This window comes from Clinocottus analis, unplaced genomic scaffold (genome assembly GCF_023055335.1).
Source record: "Clinocottus analis isolate CAN_PGR_092001 unplaced genomic scaffold, fCliAna1.0.p SCAF_5, whole genome shotgun sequence".
In the NCBI taxonomy this organism is placed as follows: Eukaryota; Metazoa; Chordata; class Actinopteri; order Perciformes; family Cottidae; genus Clinocottus; species Clinocottus analis.
In genome coordinates, this window is record NW_027176207.1 from 16,110,513 (window position 1) to 16,125,816 (window position 15,304).

Here is a 15,304-nt window from a genome sequence, read left to right on the forward strand (position 1 = left end):
TTACAAAGTTTGTTTGCAAAGCAGAGAGTCAAACATGACAAACAGCTTCCTGTTATCCACGTACCTAGTCTTACATTTTTGGGAAAGTGAACTACGTAGCCGCTTATCGCAAAATTCAATAAAAATCCTGTTCATTACACCCTGAATGACAGTAGGACAACTACCATCTTTACAGTAACCTACAATAAGCTCCTCCTTCGAGCCGGATTTGAACCAGCGACCTAAGGATACCTGCATATTTTCCACAGGGAATATCAACCTACAGTCCTCCGCTCTACCACCTGAGCTATCGAAGGGAACCAAAAGCACACCTTTTTTTAGCGTGTGCCTCAAGGCTGAAACTGATACCTTACAAAGTTTGTTTGGAAAGATTCAACAACGCAGAGAGTCAAACATGACAAACAGCTTCCTGTTATCCACGTACCTGGTTTTACATTTTTTGGAAAATGTACTACGTAGCCGCTTACCGCAAAATTCAATAAAAGCCCTGTTCATTACGCCCTGAATGATAGTAGCACAATTGTCATCTTTCCAGTAATCTACAATAAGTTCCTCCTTCGAGCCGGATTTGAACCAGCGACCTAAGGATACCTGCATATTTTCCACAGGGAATATTAACCTACAGTCCTCCGCTCTACCAACTGAGCTATCGAAGGGAACCAAAAGCACATCTTTTTTTAGCGTGTGCCTCAAGGCTGAAACTGATACCTTACAAAGTTTGTTTTCAATGCAGGGAGTCAAACATGACAAACAGCCACCTGTTATCCACGTACCTGGTTTTACATTTTTGGGAAAGTGAACTACGTAGCCGCTTACCGCAAAATTCAATAAAAGCCCTGTTCATTACACCCTGAATGATAGTAGGACAATTGTCATCTTTGCAGTATCCTACAATAAGTACATCCTTCAAGCCGGATTTGAACCAGCGACCTAAGGATACCTGGATATTTTCCACAGGGAATATCAACCTACAGTCCTCCGCTCTACCAACTGAGCTATCGAAGGGAGCCAAAAGCACACCTTTTTTTAGCGTGTGGCTCAAGGATGAAACTGATACCTTACAAAGTTTGTTTGGAAAGACTCAACAATGCAGAGAGTCTTCCTGTTATTTCCTGTTATCCACGTACCTGGTTTTACATTTTTGGGAAAGTGAACTACGTAGCCGCTTACCGCAAAATTAAATAAAAGCCCTGTTCATTACACCCTGAATGATAGTAGCACTATTGTCATCTTTACAGTAATCTACAATAAGTTCCTCCTTCGAGCCGGATTTGAACCAGCGACCTAAGGATACCAGCATATTTTCCACAGGGAATATCAACCTACAGTCCTCCGCTCTACCAACTGAGCTATCGAAGGGAGCCAAAATCACACATTTTTTTAGCGTGTGTTTCAGGGCTGAAACTGATACCTTACAAATTTTGTTTGCAAAGACTCAACAATGCAGAGAGTCAAACATGACAAACAGCTTCCTGTTATCCACGTACCTAGTCTTACATTTTTGGGAAAGTGAACTACGTAGCCGCTTATCGCAAAATTCAATAAAAATCCTGTTCATTACACCCTGAATGACAGTAGGACAACTACCATCTTTACAGTAACCTACAATAAGTTCCTCCTTCGAGCCGGATTTGAACCAGCGACCTAAGGATACCTGCATACTTTCCACAGGGAATATCAACCTACAGTCCTCCGCTCTACCAACTGAGCTATCGAAGGGAACCAAAAGCGCACCTTTTTTTAGCGTGTGCCTCAAGGATGAAACTGATACCTTACAAAGTTTGTTTGGAAAGACTCAACAATGCAGAGAGTCAAACATGACAAACAGCCACCTGTTATCCACGTACCTGGTTTTACATTTTTGGGAAATTTGCTAAGTTGCCACTTACCGCAAAATTCTATATAAACTTTGTCATTAAGCCCCGAATGACCGTAGCACAATTGTCATCTTTACAGTAACCTACAATAAGTTCCTCCTTCGAGCCGGATTTGAACCAGCGACCTAAGGATACCAGCATATTTTCCACAGGGAATATCAACCTACAGTCCTCCGCTCTACCAACTGAGCTATCGAAGGGAGCCAGAAGCACTCATTTTTTTAGCGTGTGCCTCAGAACTGAAACTGATACCTTACAAAGTTTGTTTGGAATGACTCAACAATGCAGAGAGTCAAACATGACAAACAGCCACCTGTTATCCACGTACCTAGTCTTACAATTTTGGGAAAGTGAACTACGTAGCCGCTTACCGCAAAATTCAATTAAAATCTTGTTCATTACACCCTGAATGATTGTCGCACAATTGTCATCTTTACAGTAACCTACAATAAGTTCCTCCTTCGAGCCGGATTTGAACAAGCGACCTAAGGATACCTGCATATTTTCCACAGGGAATATCAACCTACAGTCCTCCGCTCTACCAACTGAGCTATCGAAGGGAACCAAAAGCACACCTTTTTTTAGCGTGTGCCTCAAGGCTGAAACTGATACCTTACAAAGTTTGTTTGCAATGCAGAGAGTCAAACATGACAAACAGCCACCTGTTATCCACGTACCTGGTTTTACATTTTTGGCAAATTTGCTTAGTTGCCACTTACGGCAAAATTCTATATAAAAGCAGTCATTACGCCCTGAATGACAGTAGCACTATTGTCATCTTTACAGTAACCTACAATAAGATCCTCCTTCGAGCCGGATTTGAACCAGCGACCTAAGGATACCTGCATACTTTCCACAGGGAATATCAACCTACAGTCCTCCGCTCTACCAACTGAGCTATCGAAGGGAGCCAGAAGCACTGATTTTTTTAGCGTGTGCCTCAAGGCTGAAACTGATACCTTACAAAGTTTGTTTGGAACGACTCAACAATGCAGAGAGTCTTCCTGTTATTTCCTGTTATCCACGTACCAGGTTTTACATTTTTGGGAAAGTGAACTATGTAGCCGCTTAACGCAAAATTCAATAAAAGCCCTGTTCATTACACCCTGAATGATAATAGCACTATTGTCATCTTTACAGTAATCTACAATAAGTTCCTCCTTCGAGCCGGATTTGAACCAGCGACCTAAGGATACCAGCATATTTTCCACAGGGAATATCAACCTACAGTCCTCCGCTCTACCAACTGAGCTATCGAAGGGAGCCAAAATCACACATTTTTTTAGCGTGTGTTTCAGGGCTGAAACTGATACCTTACAAATTTTGTTTGCAAAGACTCAACAATGCAGAGAGTCAAATATGACGAACAGCCACCTGTTATCCACGTCCCTGGTTTTACATTTTTTGGAAAATGTACTACGTAGCCGCTTACCGCAAAATTCAATAAAAGTCCCGTTCATTACGCCCTGAATGATAGTAGCACAATCGTCATCTTTCCAGTAATCTACAATAAGTTCCTCCTTCGAGCCGGATTTGAACCAGCGACCTAAGGATACCTGCATACTTTCCACAGGGAATATCAACCTACAGTCCTCCGCTCTACCAACTGAGCTATCGAAGGGAGCCAGAAGCACTGATTTTTTTAGCGTGTGCCTCAAGGCTGAAACTGATACCTTACAAAGTTTGTTTGGAAAGACTCAACAATGCAGAGAGTCTTCCTGTTATTTCCTGTTATCCACGTACCAGGTTTTACATTTTTGGGAAAGTGAACTATGTAGCCGCTTAACGCAAAATTCAATAAAAGCCCTGTTCATTACACCCTGAATGATAATAGCACTATTGTCATCTTTACAGTAATCTACAATAAGTTCCTCCTTCGAGCCGGATTTGAACCAGCGACCTAAGGATACCTGCATATTTTCCACAGGGAATATCAACCTACAGTCCTCCGCTCTACCAACTGAGCTATCGAAGGGAGCCAGAAGCACTCATTTTTTTAGCGTGTGCCTCAAGGCTGAAACTGATACCTTACAAAGTTTGTTTGCAATGCAGAGAGTCAAACATGACAAACAGCTTCCTGTTATCCACGTACCTAGTCTTACATTTTTGGGAAAGTGAACTACGTAGCCGCTTATCGCAAAATTCAATAAAAATCCTGTTCATTACACCCTGAATGACAGTAGGACAACTACCATCTTTACAGTAACCTACAGTAAGTTCCTCCTTCGAGCCGGATTTGAACCAGCGACCTAAGGATACCTGCATATTTTCCACAGGGAATATTAACCTACAGTCCTCCGCTCTACCAACTGAGCTATCGAAGGGAACCAAAAGCACATCTTTTTTTAGCGTGTGCCTCAAGGCTGAACCTGATACCTTACAAAGTTTATTTACAAAGACTCAACAATGCAGAGAGTCAAACATGACAAACAGCCACCTGTTATCCACGTCCCTGGTTTTACATTTTTGGGAAAGTGAACTACGTAGCCGCTTACCGCAAAATTCAATAAAAGCCCTGTTCATTACACCCTGAATGATAGTAGGACAATTGTCATCTTTGCAGTATCCTACAATAAGTACATCCTTCAAGCCGGATTTGAACCAGCGACCAAAGGATACCTGGATATTTTCCACAGGGAATATCAACCTACAGTCCTCCGCTCTACCAACTGAGCTATCGAAGGGAGCCAAAAGCACACCTTTTTTTAGCGTGTGCCTCAAGGATGAAACTGATACCTTACAAAGTTTGTTTGGAAAGACTCAACAATGCAGAGAGTCTTCCTGTTATTTCCTGTTATCCACGTACCAGGTTTTACATTTTTGGGAAAGTGAACTATGTAGCCGCTTAACGCAAAATTCAATAAAAGCCCTGTTCATTACACCCTGAATGATGGTAGCACAATTGTCATCTTTACAGTAACCTACAATAAGTTCCTCCTTCGAGCCGGATTTGAACCAGCGACCTAAGGATACCTGGATATCTTCCACGGGGAATATCAACCTACAGTCCTCCGCTCTACCAACTGAGCTATCGAAGGGAGCCAGAAGCACTGATTTTTTTAGCGTGTGCCTCAGGGCTGAAACTGATACCTTACAAAGTTTGTTTGGAAAGACTCAACAATGCAGAGAGTCAAACATGACAAACAGCCACCTGTTATCCACGTCCCTGGTTTTACATTTTTGGGAAAGTGAACTACGTAGCCGCTTACCGCAAAATTCAATTAAAATCCTGTTCATTACACCCTGAATGACTGTCGCACAATTGTCATCTTTACAGTAACCTACAATAAGTTCCTCCTTCGAGCCGGATTTGAACCAGCGACCTAAGGATACCTGGATATTTTCCACAGGGAATATCAACCTACAGTCCTCCGCTCTACCAACTGAGCTATCAAAGGGAACCTAAAGCACACCTTTTTTTAGCGTGTGCCTCAGGGCTGAAACTGATACCTTACAAAGTTTGTTTGGAAAGACTCAACAATGCAGAGAGTCTTCCTGTTATTTCCTGTTATCCACGTACCAGGTTTTACATTTTTGGGAAAGTGAACTATGTAGCCGCTTAACGCAAAATTCAATAAAAGCCCTGTTCATTACACCCTGAATGATGGTAGCACAATTGTCATCTTTACAGTAACCTACAATAAGTTCCTCCTTCGAGCCGGATTTGAATCAGCGACCTAAGGATACCTGCATATTTTCCACAGGGAATATCAACCTACAGTCCTCCGCTCTACCAACTGAGCTATCGAAGGGAGCCAAAAGCACACATTTTTTTAGCGTGTGTTTAAGGGCTGAAACTGATACCTTATAAAGTTTGTTTACAAAGACTCAACAATGCAGAGAGTCAAACATGACAAACACCCACCTGTTATCCACGTACCTGGTTTTACATTTTTGGGAAATTTGCTAAGTTGCCACTTACGGCAAAATTTAATATAAACTTTGTCATTACGCCCTCAATGATAGTAGCACAATTGTCATCTTTACAGTAACCTACAATAAGTTCCTCCTTCGAGCCGGATTTGAACCAGCGACCTAAGGATACCTGGATATTTTCCACGGGGAATATCAACCTACAGTCCTCCGCTCTACCAACTGAGCTATCGAAGGGAGCCAGAAGCACTCATTTTTTTAGCGTGTGCCTCAGAACTGAAACTGATACCTTACAAAGTTTGTTTGGAAAGACTCAACAATGCAGAGAGTCAAACATGACAAACAGCCACCTGTTATCCACGTACCTAGTCTTACATTTTTGGGAAAGTGAACTACGTAGCCGCTTACCGCAAAATTCAATTAAAATCCTGATCATTACACCCTGAATGATTGTCGCACAATTGTCATCTTTACAGTAACCTACAATAAGTTCCTCCTTCGAGCCGGATTTGAACCAGCGACCTAAGGATACCTGCATATTTTCCACAGGGAATATCAACCTACAGTCCTCCGCTCTACCAACTGAGCTATCGAAGGGAGCCAAAAGCACACATTTTTTTAGCGTGTGTTTCAGGGCTGAAACTGATACCTTATAAAGTTTGTTTGGAAAGACTCAACAATGCAGAGAGTCTTCCTGTTATTTCCTGTTATCCACGTACCAGGTTTTACATTTTTGGGAAAGTGAACTATGTAGCCGCTTAACGCAAAATTCTATAAAAGCCCTGTTCATTACACCCTGAATGATGGTAGCACAATTGTCATCTTTACAGTAACCTACAATAAGTTCCTCCTTCGAGCCGGATTTGAACCAGCGACCTAAGGATACCTGCATATTTTCCACAGGGAATATCAACCTACAGTCCTCCGCTCTACCAACTGAGCTATCGAAGGGAGCCAAAACCACACATTTTTTTAGCGTGTGCCTCAAGGCTGAAACTGATACCTTACAAAGTTTGTTTGCAATGCAGGGAGTCAAACATGACAAACAGCCACCTGTTATCCACGTACCTGGTTTTACATTTTTGGGAAAGTGAACTACGTAGCCGCTTAATGCAAAATTCAATAAAAGTCCTGTTCATTACGCCCTGAATGACAGTAGCACAATTGTCATCTTTACAGTAACCTACAATAAGTTCCTCCTTCGAGCCGGATTTGAACCTGCGACCTAAGGATACCTGGATATCTTCCACAGGGAATACCAACCTACAGTCCTCCGCTCTACCAATTGAGCTATCGTAGGGAGCCAGAAGCACTCATTTTTTTAGCGTGTGCCTCAAGGCTGAAACTGATACCTTACAAAGTTTGTTTTCAATGCAGGGAGTCAAACATGACAAACAGCCACCTGTTATCCACGTACCTGGTTTTACATTTTTGGGAAAGTGAACTACGTAGCCGCTTAATGCAAAATTCAATAAAAGTCCTGTTCATTACGCCCTGAATGACAGTAGCACAATTGTCATCTTTACAGTAACCTACAATAAGTTCCTCCTTCGAGCCGGATTTGAACCTGCGACCTAAGGATACCTGCATATTTTCCACAGGGAATATCAACCTACAGTCCTCCGCTCTACCAACTGAGCTATCGAAGGGAACCAAAAGCACACCTTTTTTTAGCGTGTGCCTCAGGGCTGAAACTGATACCTTACAAAGTTTGTTTGGAAAGACTCAACAATGCAGAGAGTCTTCCTGTTATTTCCTGTTATCCACGTACCTGGTTTTACATTTTTGGGAAATTTGCTAAGTTGCCACTTACAGCAAAATTCAATATAAAATTTGTCATTACGCCCTCAATGATAGTAGCACAATTGTCATCTTTAGAGTAACCTACAATAAGTTCCTCCTTCGAGCCGGATTTGAACCAGCGACCTAAGGATACCTGCATATTTTCCACAGGGAATATCAACCTACAGCCCTCCGCTCTACCAACTGAGCTATCGAAGGGAGCCAGAAACACACATTTTTTTAGCGTGTGCCTCAAGGCTGAAACTGATACCTTACAAAGTTTGTTTTCAATGCAGGGAGTCAAACATGACAAACAGCCACCTGTTATCCACGTACCTGGTTTTACATTTTTGGGAAAGTGAACTACGTAGCCGCTTAATGCAAAATTCAATAAAAGTCCTGTTCATTACGCCCTGAATGACAGTAGCACAATTGTCATCTTTACAGTAACCTACAATAAGTTCCTCCTTCGAGCCGGATTTGAACCAGCGACCTAAGGATACCTGCATATTTTCCACAGGGAATATCAACCTACAGTCCTCCACTCTACCAACTGAGCTATCGAAGGGATCCAGAAGCACACATTTTTTTAGCGTGTGCCTCAAGGCTGAAACTGATACCTTACAAAGTTTGTTTGGAAAGACTCAACAATGCAGAGAGTCAAACATGACAAACAGCCACCTGTTATCCACGTACCTAGTCTTACATTTTTGGGAAAGTGAACTACGTAGCCGCTTAATGCAAAATTCAATAAAAGCCCTGTTCATTACACCCTGAATGATGGTAGCACAATTGTCATCTTTACAGTAACCTACAATAAGTTCCTCCTTCGAGCCGGATTTGAACCAGCGACCTAAGGATACCTGCATATTTTCCACAGGGAATATCAACCTACAGTCCTCCGCTCTACCAACTGAGCTATCGAAGGGAGCCAAAACCACACATTTTTTTAGCGTGTGCCTCAAGGCTGAAACTGATACCTTACAAAGTTTGTTTGCAATGCAGGGAGTCAAACATGACAAACAGCCACCTGTTATCCACGTACCTGGTTTTACATTTTTGGGAAAGTGAACTACGTAGCCGCTTAATGCAAAATTCAATAAAAGTCCTGTTCATTACGCCCTGAATGACAGTAGCACAATTGTCATCTTTACAGTAACCTACAATAAGTTCCTCCTTCGAGCCGGATTTGAACCTGCGACCTAAGGATACCTGGATATCTTCCACAGGGAATATCAACCTACAGTCCTCCGCTCTACCAATTGAGCTATCGTAGGGAGCCAGAAGCACTCATTTTTTTAGCGTGTGCCTCAAGGCTGAAACTGATACCTTACAAAGTTTGTTTGGAAAGACTCAACAATGCAGAGAGTCAAACATGACAAACAGCCACCTGTTATCCACGTACCTAGTCTTACATTTTTGGGAAAGTGAACTACGTAGCCGCTTACCGCAAAATTCAATAAAATCCCTGTTCATTACGCCCTGAATGATAGTAGCACAATTGTCATCTTTACGGTAACCTACAATAAGTTCCTCCTTCGAGCCGGATTTGAACCTGCGACCTAAGGATACCTGCATATTTTCCACAGGGAATATCAACCTACAGTCCTCCGCTCTACCAACTGAGCTATCGAAGGGAACCAAAAGCACACCTTTTTTTAGCGTGTGCCTCAGGGCTGAAACTGATACCTTACAAAGTTTGTTTGGAAAGACTCAACAATGCAGAGAGTCTTCCTGTTATTTCCTGTTATCCACGTACCTGGTTTTACATTTTTGGGAAATTTGCTAAGTTGCCACTTACAGCAAAATTCAATATAAAATTTGTCATTACGCCCTCAATGATAGTAGCACAATTGTCATCTTTAGAGTAACCTACAATAAGTTCCTCCTTCGAGCCGGATTTGAACCAGCGACCTAAGGATACCTGCATATTTTCCACAGGGAATATCAACCTACAGCCCTCCGCTCTACCAACTGAGCTATCGAAGGGAGCCAGAAACACACATTTTTTTAGCGTGTGCCTCAAGGCTGAAACTGATACCTTACAAAGTTTGTTTTCAATGCAGGGAGTCAAACATGACAAACAGCCACCTGTTATCCACGTACCTGGTTTTACATTTTTGGGAAAGTGAACTACGTAGCCGCTTAATGCAAAATTCAATAAAAGTCCTGTTCATTACGCCCTGAATGACAGTAGCACAATTGTCATCTTTACAGTAACCTACAATAAGTTCCTCCTTCGAGCCGGATTTGAACCAGCGACCTAAGGATACCTGCATATTTTCCACAGGGAATATCAACCTACAGTCCTCCGCTCTACCAACTGAGCTATCGAAGGGATCCAGAAGCACACATTTTTTTAGCGTGTGCCTCAAGGCTGAAACTGATACCTTACAAAGTTTGTTTGGAAAGACTCAACAATGCAGAGTCAAACATGACAAACAGCCACCTGTTATCCACGTACCTGGTTTTACATTTTCGGGAAATTTGCTAAGTTGCCACTTACGGCAAAATTTAATATAAAATTTGTCATTACGCCCTCAATGATAGTAGCACAATTGTCATCTTTACAGTAACCTACAATAAGTTCCTCCTTCGAGCCGGATTTGAACCAGCGACCTAAGGATACCTGCATATTTTCCACAGGGAATATCAACCTACAGTCCTCCGCTCTACCAACTGAGCTATCGAAGGGAGCCAGAAGCACTCATTTTTTTAGCGTGTACCTCAGGGCTGAAACTGATACCTTATAAAGTTTGTTTGGAAAGACTCAACAATGCAGAGAGTCAAACATGACAAACAGCCACCTGTTCTTCACGTACCTGGTTTTACATTTTTGGGAAAGTGAACTACGTAGCCGCTTAACGCAAAATTCAATAAAAGTCCTGTTCATTACATCCTGAATGACAGTAGCACAATTGTCATCTTTACAGTAACCTACAATAAGGTCCTCCTTCGAGCCGGATTTGAACCAGCGACCTAAGGATACCTGCATATTTTCCACAGGGAATATCAACCTACAGTCCTCCGCTCTACCAACTGAGCTATCGAAGGGAGCCAAAAGCACACATTTTTTTAGCGTGTGCCTCAGGGCTGTAACTGATACCTACAGTCTGTTTCCAAATACTCAACAATGCAGAGTCAAACATTAAAAACAGCTACCTGTTATCCACGTACCTGCTAATGTGAGCTGCGTAGTGGAAAATATATAAATAATGATGTCAGTATTAATTGATGGACATACAGAATATTCACGAAAATAAAATATGTATCTTTTCGGACATCCTCCTCCTTCAGAGACCATCTTCACCATAAGAGCATCACTTCTATAGAGTGGGAACCTCTAGCCAATATTGTAAGCACCTCTAGCAGAGCCATGTGAGGACTTTGCTGCAGCTATCATAGATGTTTCCATAAACAACTTTGTTTATGATTACAAAACAAGAAAAGACGTTTACAAAAGTTATGTACAAAATAACCCCACTAGGTGTCACTGTCCAATCTTCTTTCTTTTATTTTGAGTTGATAATACCTTCCATCCTGAGGGTTTATTTATGGATTATATGTATCAAATAGACAACCTCTACCTGTTACATCATCCTTGGTTAAAAATGAGGTCCAGAGATGTCTGTCACTTTCGTTCCCATGGTGTGAAGCTCCCAGTCAGACAGCTGCTGTAGAAACCCTGCGTTTGGTCTTACGTTGGGTTTACATTTCAGCACATACTTCCAGGCCTCCTGAAAAAAAGTTACACCAACAAAATGATATACTGCAAATACACACTTTCTATTCAATATTTCATATGCACATGCTCCCTTTCTGTAATCAAGAGCAAACTCATGTTTGTGCGTTGAACAAATCCGTCCTTTTGAGAAGATTGATACTGAGCACACATCCGTCTTTCACAATTTCTGTAATTCGCCAAGCTTTACACACCTCTAAAGCCTTCTCATTATACATGCTGTTTCTTGTTAAATTTTCACATTTACAACACATGACTCCATAAGAAACACAAATTGTTGTTTTTACATTCATGTTTATGCCGTGAAGAAACAAAATGCTGACTGGTTGCATGTTGGGGCTTTGACGAACATTTTGCCTCTTATTCTGCTTTGGAACACAAGCCCCAAAATGCATTTGATCACAGTCGTCGCAGAGTATAATAGCTGACGTACTTGTTACCGTCTCAGTATAACAGTGGAACCAGGACTAAAAGTTGCATAGGACTTACACACTAATACCAAAACTAAATGAACACCACTTGCCTCCAGTGTGCATTTGAGGTGGAGCATTAAGAAGGCAATGGCGACAGCACTGCAGCGGCTTCTGCCGTGCTTGGAAACTATCAGGACCCGAGAGCCCACCTTGATGTGGGAACCTGAAATCAAGAGGACATGGCTATTTATGGAAGCAAAAACCTCTAAATTATTAAGTCAATCCATCCATGTACAGTAATAGCAACTACATTGATGACAAATCTAGCAAATATATATTAGTTATGTATTTATTTAGTTATTTCCCTGCCCTGATTAAGTTGTGTTCATAAGCGCCACAAAATATTTAAATTAAGGTGCCACAATGCATTTTATTTTCAGTTCTAAGCATTGTAGTTTTATGCTCTGTTGTTTTTTATTCCCTGGGTCTGAGAGCAACATTGTTAATTTTATAGAGCGGTATTTTTCACAGTTGTAATGACAAACAACAATCTCATTTAATGTGGAATTTCAATGGCTAAATCTAAAATAAGTTCCTTTCCCTAAATCCTTGAATCTAAGGTGGCATTTTTTTCCCCCAACTTAATTAAAAACAAATTCACATTTTCATCTGATACATTTAGATTCTAACATAAAATAAATTGCTTGCTGGTACAAAAATATGCGTGTCATACATGTGTATGACACGCATATAGTCTCATACATGCGTCTCTCTCTATCTTCATAGTTAAAGTCACAAAACATTTCTGAAGGTTGTAAGTGATATGCTGTTTATATAACAATTTGAGATCTTGGAAATACAAAACACATGCAGGAGTTCAACCTTAACTGAAACACCCTGCTGCATTTCACACACGTTTGTATTTTTCGTCATTGCAGTTTAAGTGAGTAAACCTTGTTTCAGATTTCCTGCGATTATATACACAACCCTAAATCCTTGTAAGAATGTATTTAAGTGAAGCACAACTTACCAATGAGGCTGCAAATCCATTCAAAGCTTGAAAATAAATCAGCCACCACTGAGTCAGCCACAGGGACGTGAGTAATGGTCTGGGTCCCCTCAATGGATCTAGTCCGAAAAGAAATTCAAAACAAATGTAAAAGCCATGACACTCAGAGTGTTCTGTAATGATACTTCAAACATCCGATCCTATCTTACTTCAGAGTGTTACTCTCTGAGATGCTGACGACAGCAATGACTTTCAGGTCTTTGAGGATGCTGGAGTCCATGCCGTGTTTCTCATCACCCATATAGAGCAGTGTTGCCAGGATCTCCACTGGATAGGTCTTCAGGTTTTCCAGTTCCTGAGCCCCGCCAGAAATATGTTAAACTATAAACTGCTGTATATAAGCATGGCTGTATCACTAACAAAGCAAAGCTCCCAAAATCACAGGTTATCTGTGTGTCTTTGGTAATTTCATTAATTGAAAATTTGCAGTTGGGAATTTTCCCCACTAAAGTTTAATTCCAACAATCTTGAATTCATGAAGAATAAATAGGGAGTGCTGCAAGAGACTCTGTGTTCGTGATTATGAAGTTAAAAAGCCGATGCTCTTTAAAGCAAGTTTAAGTACAAATTAGTGGACAGTAAAACAAAAACAAGTCCTTATGAGTCAGCGATCTGAAACATATCTAAGGCACTTAGATTTTAAGTTTAAAATATTTTATTTTGGTATAAAATGTAATGATGACAGGTGATCGGATTTAAAAACTCCTCAAGAGATCATGTCATATGAGAGCACTGCCCGTTTAAACACTAAAATCAAAATGAATGCAAACATGTACTGTAGATCACTCACACATACATGGCAAAAAGACAAGACAAGAAAAGATATTCAATCACAAATTAAGTTCAAAAACAATGAAACTAACAGTGTAAAAGGACAACATATGTGTCAATATGAGCTGTAATACATGTAGGCCTATTGAACAAAAAAGACTCAGCTGTCTTTGTGAGGTTCACAATGTTATTGAGCTGATTGGTCACTTAAGTTAAATTCACAGTTTGCAGTTTTTTGATGGTATTGATATTGATTCTTTTATAGAAGTGTATGTGATTTTTGTATTATATATATCTTAACTCAGCCACCAGGATTCAACTTTTCATACTGTTGTATGAAAAGCAACATTACTTTTTACTTCCGGGTAAAAAAAAAATAGCCTTCATAATGGTATTTTAATCAAGGACAGTACAGAAAAAACATCATCTTGTTGTTAAAAACACATGACATCTAACCCCAAACTAGAATACGTAACAGTGTGAGGCTATGAGAAGAGTTTCCTATTATCTATATAGTCCACCATGAAGTCTTACTATGATGGTGTAGATGATTTTCGCAGTCCGTAAAAAAGGGTACAGAGCCGAGAACCTCTGAAAGCCTCCTGTCACTATGTGGACCGGACAGATGCTAGCTTTGGACAGTTCCTGGGCACATTTAACCGCCCTGTCTGCAATCACATGTCAGGAAGAAAAGTCATGAACATCAATTTGCACATGTGTGGCTGAAATTTACATTGGAAGCACTGCCTGAAGAGAACTACTAGCTTTGTTATGCCAAAGTGGTTTAGGGTGCTCATGGAAAATACAGACGCCCCAGTGCTACTTTGAAGAAACATGTCCGGCCAGTTACCTTGTTCCTGTAAAACGCTTGTCTTGCTGTCATACACCACCACATGCTGCAAACTGTCAACCTCCACTGCCTCTGGCAGGAAAAATTTATTCTCTGAATCCTGGAAGGAGGCATACAAAAGGTTTTGATATATTTGAGCCAAGATGGGAGGAAAGTATGCTGCTTTCAATTCAAACAATCTATGAACAATGCTTGTTTGAACCATTTACGAAGTAATTATTTCTTTCAACATTCTACAGCAACCAACCTTTTGCCCAATTATGCCCACTTGTACTAATCAGACCCAGACTGTTTGAACAAAGGCATGAATCACAAAACTGTGGATACAACGACGTCCCTACCATTTTGGCATTTTTAGCTGTAATGATGTGACTCATTCTGTAGTCGTGGGTTTCTCGGGCATCTAAAACGGAGACAAACAATTACACAAGTACAAAACAGCTCAGGGGAAAATTGAATTAACGCAATCAAGGAAAATCCAGCTCAAATCAAGTGTTCACGCCGAGCTGCAGTCCATTTCTCACCAATCAAACAGAGGTAGTTGATCTCCGCCAGCTTTGATACACGGCTGCACTGGTTGAGGAGGTTGAAGAGCTCAAATGGCTCACACATCCTGATTTCAGCCATCGCAGAAAGGAACAGTTAGCCGTAAACAAATATAAATAATTAACGTGAGCTAACGTCTTTCATTTGAGGACATTGTGTTGTTTTCAAAGAGCATGGCTGCTGTGTTTGGGCACGGTTGCTAAGCGATGAGACCCTTCTCTCATTGGTGGCTGTTGATGATGCAGACTTCTTAAAGTCACAAGTAGGCATTTCTCAACAATGTAAATAACTAATACATGTTTCATCCACATGTAGATAAAAGTTTTTGTTATTTCATTTTAAATTCCAGTATATTTGTATTGTTCAGTATTTACCGTATAC

General features: G+C 40.9%; 1 protein-coding gene and 30 non-coding genes across 31 annotated transcripts; all 31 read right to left on the reverse strand.

The window, feature by feature from the left end:
• Positions 1-193: 193 nt before the first annotated feature.
• trnay-gua (transfer RNA tyrosine (anticodon GUA)) lies at positions 194-296 on the reverse strand. The gene is made up of 2 exons: positions 260-296; positions 194-229 (listed from the first exon to the last, which is right to left on the reverse strand). It is a non-coding gene; the product is annotated as a tRNA-Tyr (tRNA).
• Positions 297-553: 257 nt separating this feature from the next.
• Positions 554-656, reverse strand: trnay-gua (transfer RNA tyrosine (anticodon GUA)). The gene is made up of 2 exons: positions 620-656; positions 554-589 (listed from the first exon to the last, which is right to left on the reverse strand). It is a non-coding gene; the product is annotated as a tRNA-Tyr (tRNA).
• Positions 657-902: 246 nt separating this feature from the next.
• trnay-gua (transfer RNA tyrosine (anticodon GUA)) lies at positions 903-1,005 on the reverse strand. Its single transcript has 2 exons — positions 969-1,005; positions 903-938 (listed from the first exon to the last, which is right to left on the reverse strand). It is a non-coding gene; the product is annotated as a tRNA-Tyr (tRNA).
• A 251-nt stretch (positions 1,006-1,256) lies between these two features.
• Positions 1,257-1,359, reverse strand: trnay-gua (transfer RNA tyrosine (anticodon GUA)). The gene is made up of 2 exons: positions 1,323-1,359; positions 1,257-1,292 (listed from the first exon to the last, which is right to left on the reverse strand). It is a non-coding gene; the product is annotated as a tRNA-Tyr (tRNA).
• Positions 1,360-1,616: 257 nt separating this feature from the next.
• trnay-gua (transfer RNA tyrosine (anticodon GUA)) lies at positions 1,617-1,719 on the reverse strand. The gene is made up of 2 exons: positions 1,683-1,719; positions 1,617-1,652 (listed from the first exon to the last, which is right to left on the reverse strand). It is a non-coding gene; the product is annotated as a tRNA-Tyr (tRNA).
• A 255-nt stretch (positions 1,720-1,974) lies between these two features.
• On the reverse strand, positions 1,975-2,077 carry trnay-gua (transfer RNA tyrosine (anticodon GUA)). The gene is made up of 2 exons: positions 2,041-2,077; positions 1,975-2,010 (listed from the first exon to the last, which is right to left on the reverse strand). It is a non-coding gene; the product is annotated as a tRNA-Tyr (tRNA).
• A 257-nt stretch (positions 2,078-2,334) lies between these two features.
• On the reverse strand, positions 2,335-2,437 carry trnay-gua (transfer RNA tyrosine (anticodon GUA)). Its single transcript has 2 exons — positions 2,401-2,437; positions 2,335-2,370 (listed from the first exon to the last, which is right to left on the reverse strand). It is a non-coding gene; the product is annotated as a tRNA-Tyr (tRNA).
• Positions 2,438-2,681: 244 nt separating this feature from the next.
• Positions 2,682-2,784, reverse strand: trnay-gua (transfer RNA tyrosine (anticodon GUA)). Its single transcript has 2 exons — positions 2,748-2,784; positions 2,682-2,717 (listed from the first exon to the last, which is right to left on the reverse strand). It is a non-coding gene; the product is annotated as a tRNA-Tyr (tRNA).
• Positions 2,785-3,035: 251 nt separating this feature from the next.
• Positions 3,036-3,138, reverse strand: trnay-gua (transfer RNA tyrosine (anticodon GUA)). The gene is made up of 2 exons: positions 3,102-3,138; positions 3,036-3,071 (listed from the first exon to the last, which is right to left on the reverse strand). It is a non-coding gene; the product is annotated as a tRNA-Tyr (tRNA).
• Positions 3,139-3,395: 257 nt separating this feature from the next.
• trnay-gua (transfer RNA tyrosine (anticodon GUA)) lies at positions 3,396-3,498 on the reverse strand. The gene is made up of 2 exons: positions 3,462-3,498; positions 3,396-3,431 (listed from the first exon to the last, which is right to left on the reverse strand). It is a non-coding gene; the product is annotated as a tRNA-Tyr (tRNA).
• A 251-nt stretch (positions 3,499-3,749) lies between these two features.
• trnay-gua (transfer RNA tyrosine (anticodon GUA)) lies at positions 3,750-3,852 on the reverse strand. Its single transcript has 2 exons — positions 3,816-3,852; positions 3,750-3,785 (listed from the first exon to the last, which is right to left on the reverse strand). It is a non-coding gene; the product is annotated as a tRNA-Tyr (tRNA).
• Positions 3,853-4,098: 246 nt separating this feature from the next.
• trnay-gua (transfer RNA tyrosine (anticodon GUA)) lies at positions 4,099-4,201 on the reverse strand. The gene is made up of 2 exons: positions 4,165-4,201; positions 4,099-4,134 (listed from the first exon to the last, which is right to left on the reverse strand). It is a non-coding gene; the product is annotated as a tRNA-Tyr (tRNA).
• A 257-nt stretch (positions 4,202-4,458) lies between these two features.
• Positions 4,459-4,561, reverse strand: trnay-gua (transfer RNA tyrosine (anticodon GUA)). Its single transcript has 2 exons — positions 4,525-4,561; positions 4,459-4,494 (listed from the first exon to the last, which is right to left on the reverse strand). It is a non-coding gene; the product is annotated as a tRNA-Tyr (tRNA).
• Positions 4,562-4,812: 251 nt separating this feature from the next.
• trnay-gua (transfer RNA tyrosine (anticodon GUA)) lies at positions 4,813-4,915 on the reverse strand. Its single transcript has 2 exons — positions 4,879-4,915; positions 4,813-4,848 (listed from the first exon to the last, which is right to left on the reverse strand). It is a non-coding gene; the product is annotated as a tRNA-Tyr (tRNA).
• Positions 4,916-5,172: 257 nt separating this feature from the next.
• Positions 5,173-5,275, reverse strand: trnay-gua (transfer RNA tyrosine (anticodon GUA)). Its single transcript has 2 exons — positions 5,239-5,275; positions 5,173-5,208 (listed from the first exon to the last, which is right to left on the reverse strand). It is a non-coding gene; the product is annotated as a tRNA-Tyr (tRNA).
• Positions 5,276-5,526: 251 nt separating this feature from the next.
• Positions 5,527-5,629, reverse strand: trnay-gua (transfer RNA tyrosine (anticodon GUA)). Its single transcript has 2 exons — positions 5,593-5,629; positions 5,527-5,562 (listed from the first exon to the last, which is right to left on the reverse strand). It is a non-coding gene; the product is annotated as a tRNA-Tyr (tRNA).
• Positions 5,630-5,884: 255 nt separating this feature from the next.
• trnay-gua (transfer RNA tyrosine (anticodon GUA)) lies at positions 5,885-5,987 on the reverse strand. Its single transcript has 2 exons — positions 5,951-5,987; positions 5,885-5,920 (listed from the first exon to the last, which is right to left on the reverse strand). It is a non-coding gene; the product is annotated as a tRNA-Tyr (tRNA).
• Positions 5,988-6,244: 257 nt separating this feature from the next.
• trnay-gua (transfer RNA tyrosine (anticodon GUA)) lies at positions 6,245-6,347 on the reverse strand. The gene is made up of 2 exons: positions 6,311-6,347; positions 6,245-6,280 (listed from the first exon to the last, which is right to left on the reverse strand). It is a non-coding gene; the product is annotated as a tRNA-Tyr (tRNA).
• Positions 6,348-6,598: 251 nt separating this feature from the next.
• On the reverse strand, positions 6,599-6,701 carry trnay-gua (transfer RNA tyrosine (anticodon GUA)). Its single transcript has 2 exons — positions 6,665-6,701; positions 6,599-6,634 (listed from the first exon to the last, which is right to left on the reverse strand). It is a non-coding gene; the product is annotated as a tRNA-Tyr (tRNA).
• A 246-nt stretch (positions 6,702-6,947) lies between these two features.
• On the reverse strand, positions 6,948-7,050 carry trnay-gua (transfer RNA tyrosine (anticodon GUA)). The gene is made up of 2 exons: positions 7,014-7,050; positions 6,948-6,983 (listed from the first exon to the last, which is right to left on the reverse strand). It is a non-coding gene; the product is annotated as a tRNA-Tyr (tRNA).
• Positions 7,051-7,296: 246 nt separating this feature from the next.
• Positions 7,297-7,399, reverse strand: trnay-gua (transfer RNA tyrosine (anticodon GUA)). The gene is made up of 2 exons: positions 7,363-7,399; positions 7,297-7,332 (listed from the first exon to the last, which is right to left on the reverse strand). It is a non-coding gene; the product is annotated as a tRNA-Tyr (tRNA).
• A 249-nt stretch (positions 7,400-7,648) lies between these two features.
• On the reverse strand, positions 7,649-7,751 carry trnay-gua (transfer RNA tyrosine (anticodon GUA)). The gene is made up of 2 exons: positions 7,715-7,751; positions 7,649-7,684 (listed from the first exon to the last, which is right to left on the reverse strand). It is a non-coding gene; the product is annotated as a tRNA-Tyr (tRNA).
• Positions 7,752-7,997: 246 nt separating this feature from the next.
• On the reverse strand, positions 7,998-8,100 carry trnay-gua (transfer RNA tyrosine (anticodon GUA)). Its single transcript has 2 exons — positions 8,064-8,100; positions 7,998-8,033 (listed from the first exon to the last, which is right to left on the reverse strand). It is a non-coding gene; the product is annotated as a tRNA-Tyr (tRNA).
• Positions 8,101-8,357: 257 nt separating this feature from the next.
• trnay-gua (transfer RNA tyrosine (anticodon GUA)) lies at positions 8,358-8,460 on the reverse strand. Its single transcript has 2 exons — positions 8,424-8,460; positions 8,358-8,393 (listed from the first exon to the last, which is right to left on the reverse strand). It is a non-coding gene; the product is annotated as a tRNA-Tyr (tRNA).
• Positions 8,461-8,706: 246 nt separating this feature from the next.
• On the reverse strand, positions 8,707-8,809 carry trnay-gua (transfer RNA tyrosine (anticodon GUA)). The gene is made up of 2 exons: positions 8,773-8,809; positions 8,707-8,742 (listed from the first exon to the last, which is right to left on the reverse strand). It is a non-coding gene; the product is annotated as a tRNA-Tyr (tRNA).
• A 257-nt stretch (positions 8,810-9,066) lies between these two features.
• trnay-gua (transfer RNA tyrosine (anticodon GUA)) lies at positions 9,067-9,169 on the reverse strand. Its single transcript has 2 exons — positions 9,133-9,169; positions 9,067-9,102 (listed from the first exon to the last, which is right to left on the reverse strand). It is a non-coding gene; the product is annotated as a tRNA-Tyr (tRNA).
• A 249-nt stretch (positions 9,170-9,418) lies between these two features.
• On the reverse strand, positions 9,419-9,521 carry trnay-gua (transfer RNA tyrosine (anticodon GUA)). The gene is made up of 2 exons: positions 9,485-9,521; positions 9,419-9,454 (listed from the first exon to the last, which is right to left on the reverse strand). It is a non-coding gene; the product is annotated as a tRNA-Tyr (tRNA).
• A 246-nt stretch (positions 9,522-9,767) lies between these two features.
• Positions 9,768-9,870, reverse strand: trnay-gua (transfer RNA tyrosine (anticodon GUA)). The gene is made up of 2 exons: positions 9,834-9,870; positions 9,768-9,803 (listed from the first exon to the last, which is right to left on the reverse strand). It is a non-coding gene; the product is annotated as a tRNA-Tyr (tRNA).
• A 253-nt stretch (positions 9,871-10,123) lies between these two features.
• On the reverse strand, positions 10,124-10,226 carry trnay-gua (transfer RNA tyrosine (anticodon GUA)). Its single transcript has 2 exons — positions 10,190-10,226; positions 10,124-10,159 (listed from the first exon to the last, which is right to left on the reverse strand). It is a non-coding gene; the product is annotated as a tRNA-Tyr (tRNA).
• A 257-nt stretch (positions 10,227-10,483) lies between these two features.
• On the reverse strand, positions 10,484-10,586 carry trnay-gua (transfer RNA tyrosine (anticodon GUA)). The gene is made up of 2 exons: positions 10,550-10,586; positions 10,484-10,519 (listed from the first exon to the last, which is right to left on the reverse strand). It is a non-coding gene; the product is annotated as a tRNA-Tyr (tRNA).
• Positions 10,587-11,022: 436 nt separating this feature from the next.
• On the reverse strand, positions 11,023-15,108 carry styxl1 (serine/threonine/tyrosine interacting-like 1). Its single transcript, XM_068601094.1, has 8 exons — positions 14,902-15,108; positions 14,719-14,780; positions 14,378-14,477; positions 14,062-14,195; positions 12,906-13,051; positions 12,718-12,815; positions 11,798-11,910; positions 11,023-11,269 (listed from the first exon to the last, which is right to left on the reverse strand). Exons 1-8 carry the CDS (start codon positions 15,002-15,004, stop codon positions 11,138-11,140), a joined length of 888 nt encoding a protein of 295 aa, XP_068457195.1. The 5' UTR covers positions 15,005-15,108; the 3' UTR covers positions 11,023-11,137.
• Positions 15,109-15,304: the final 196 nt, after the last annotated feature.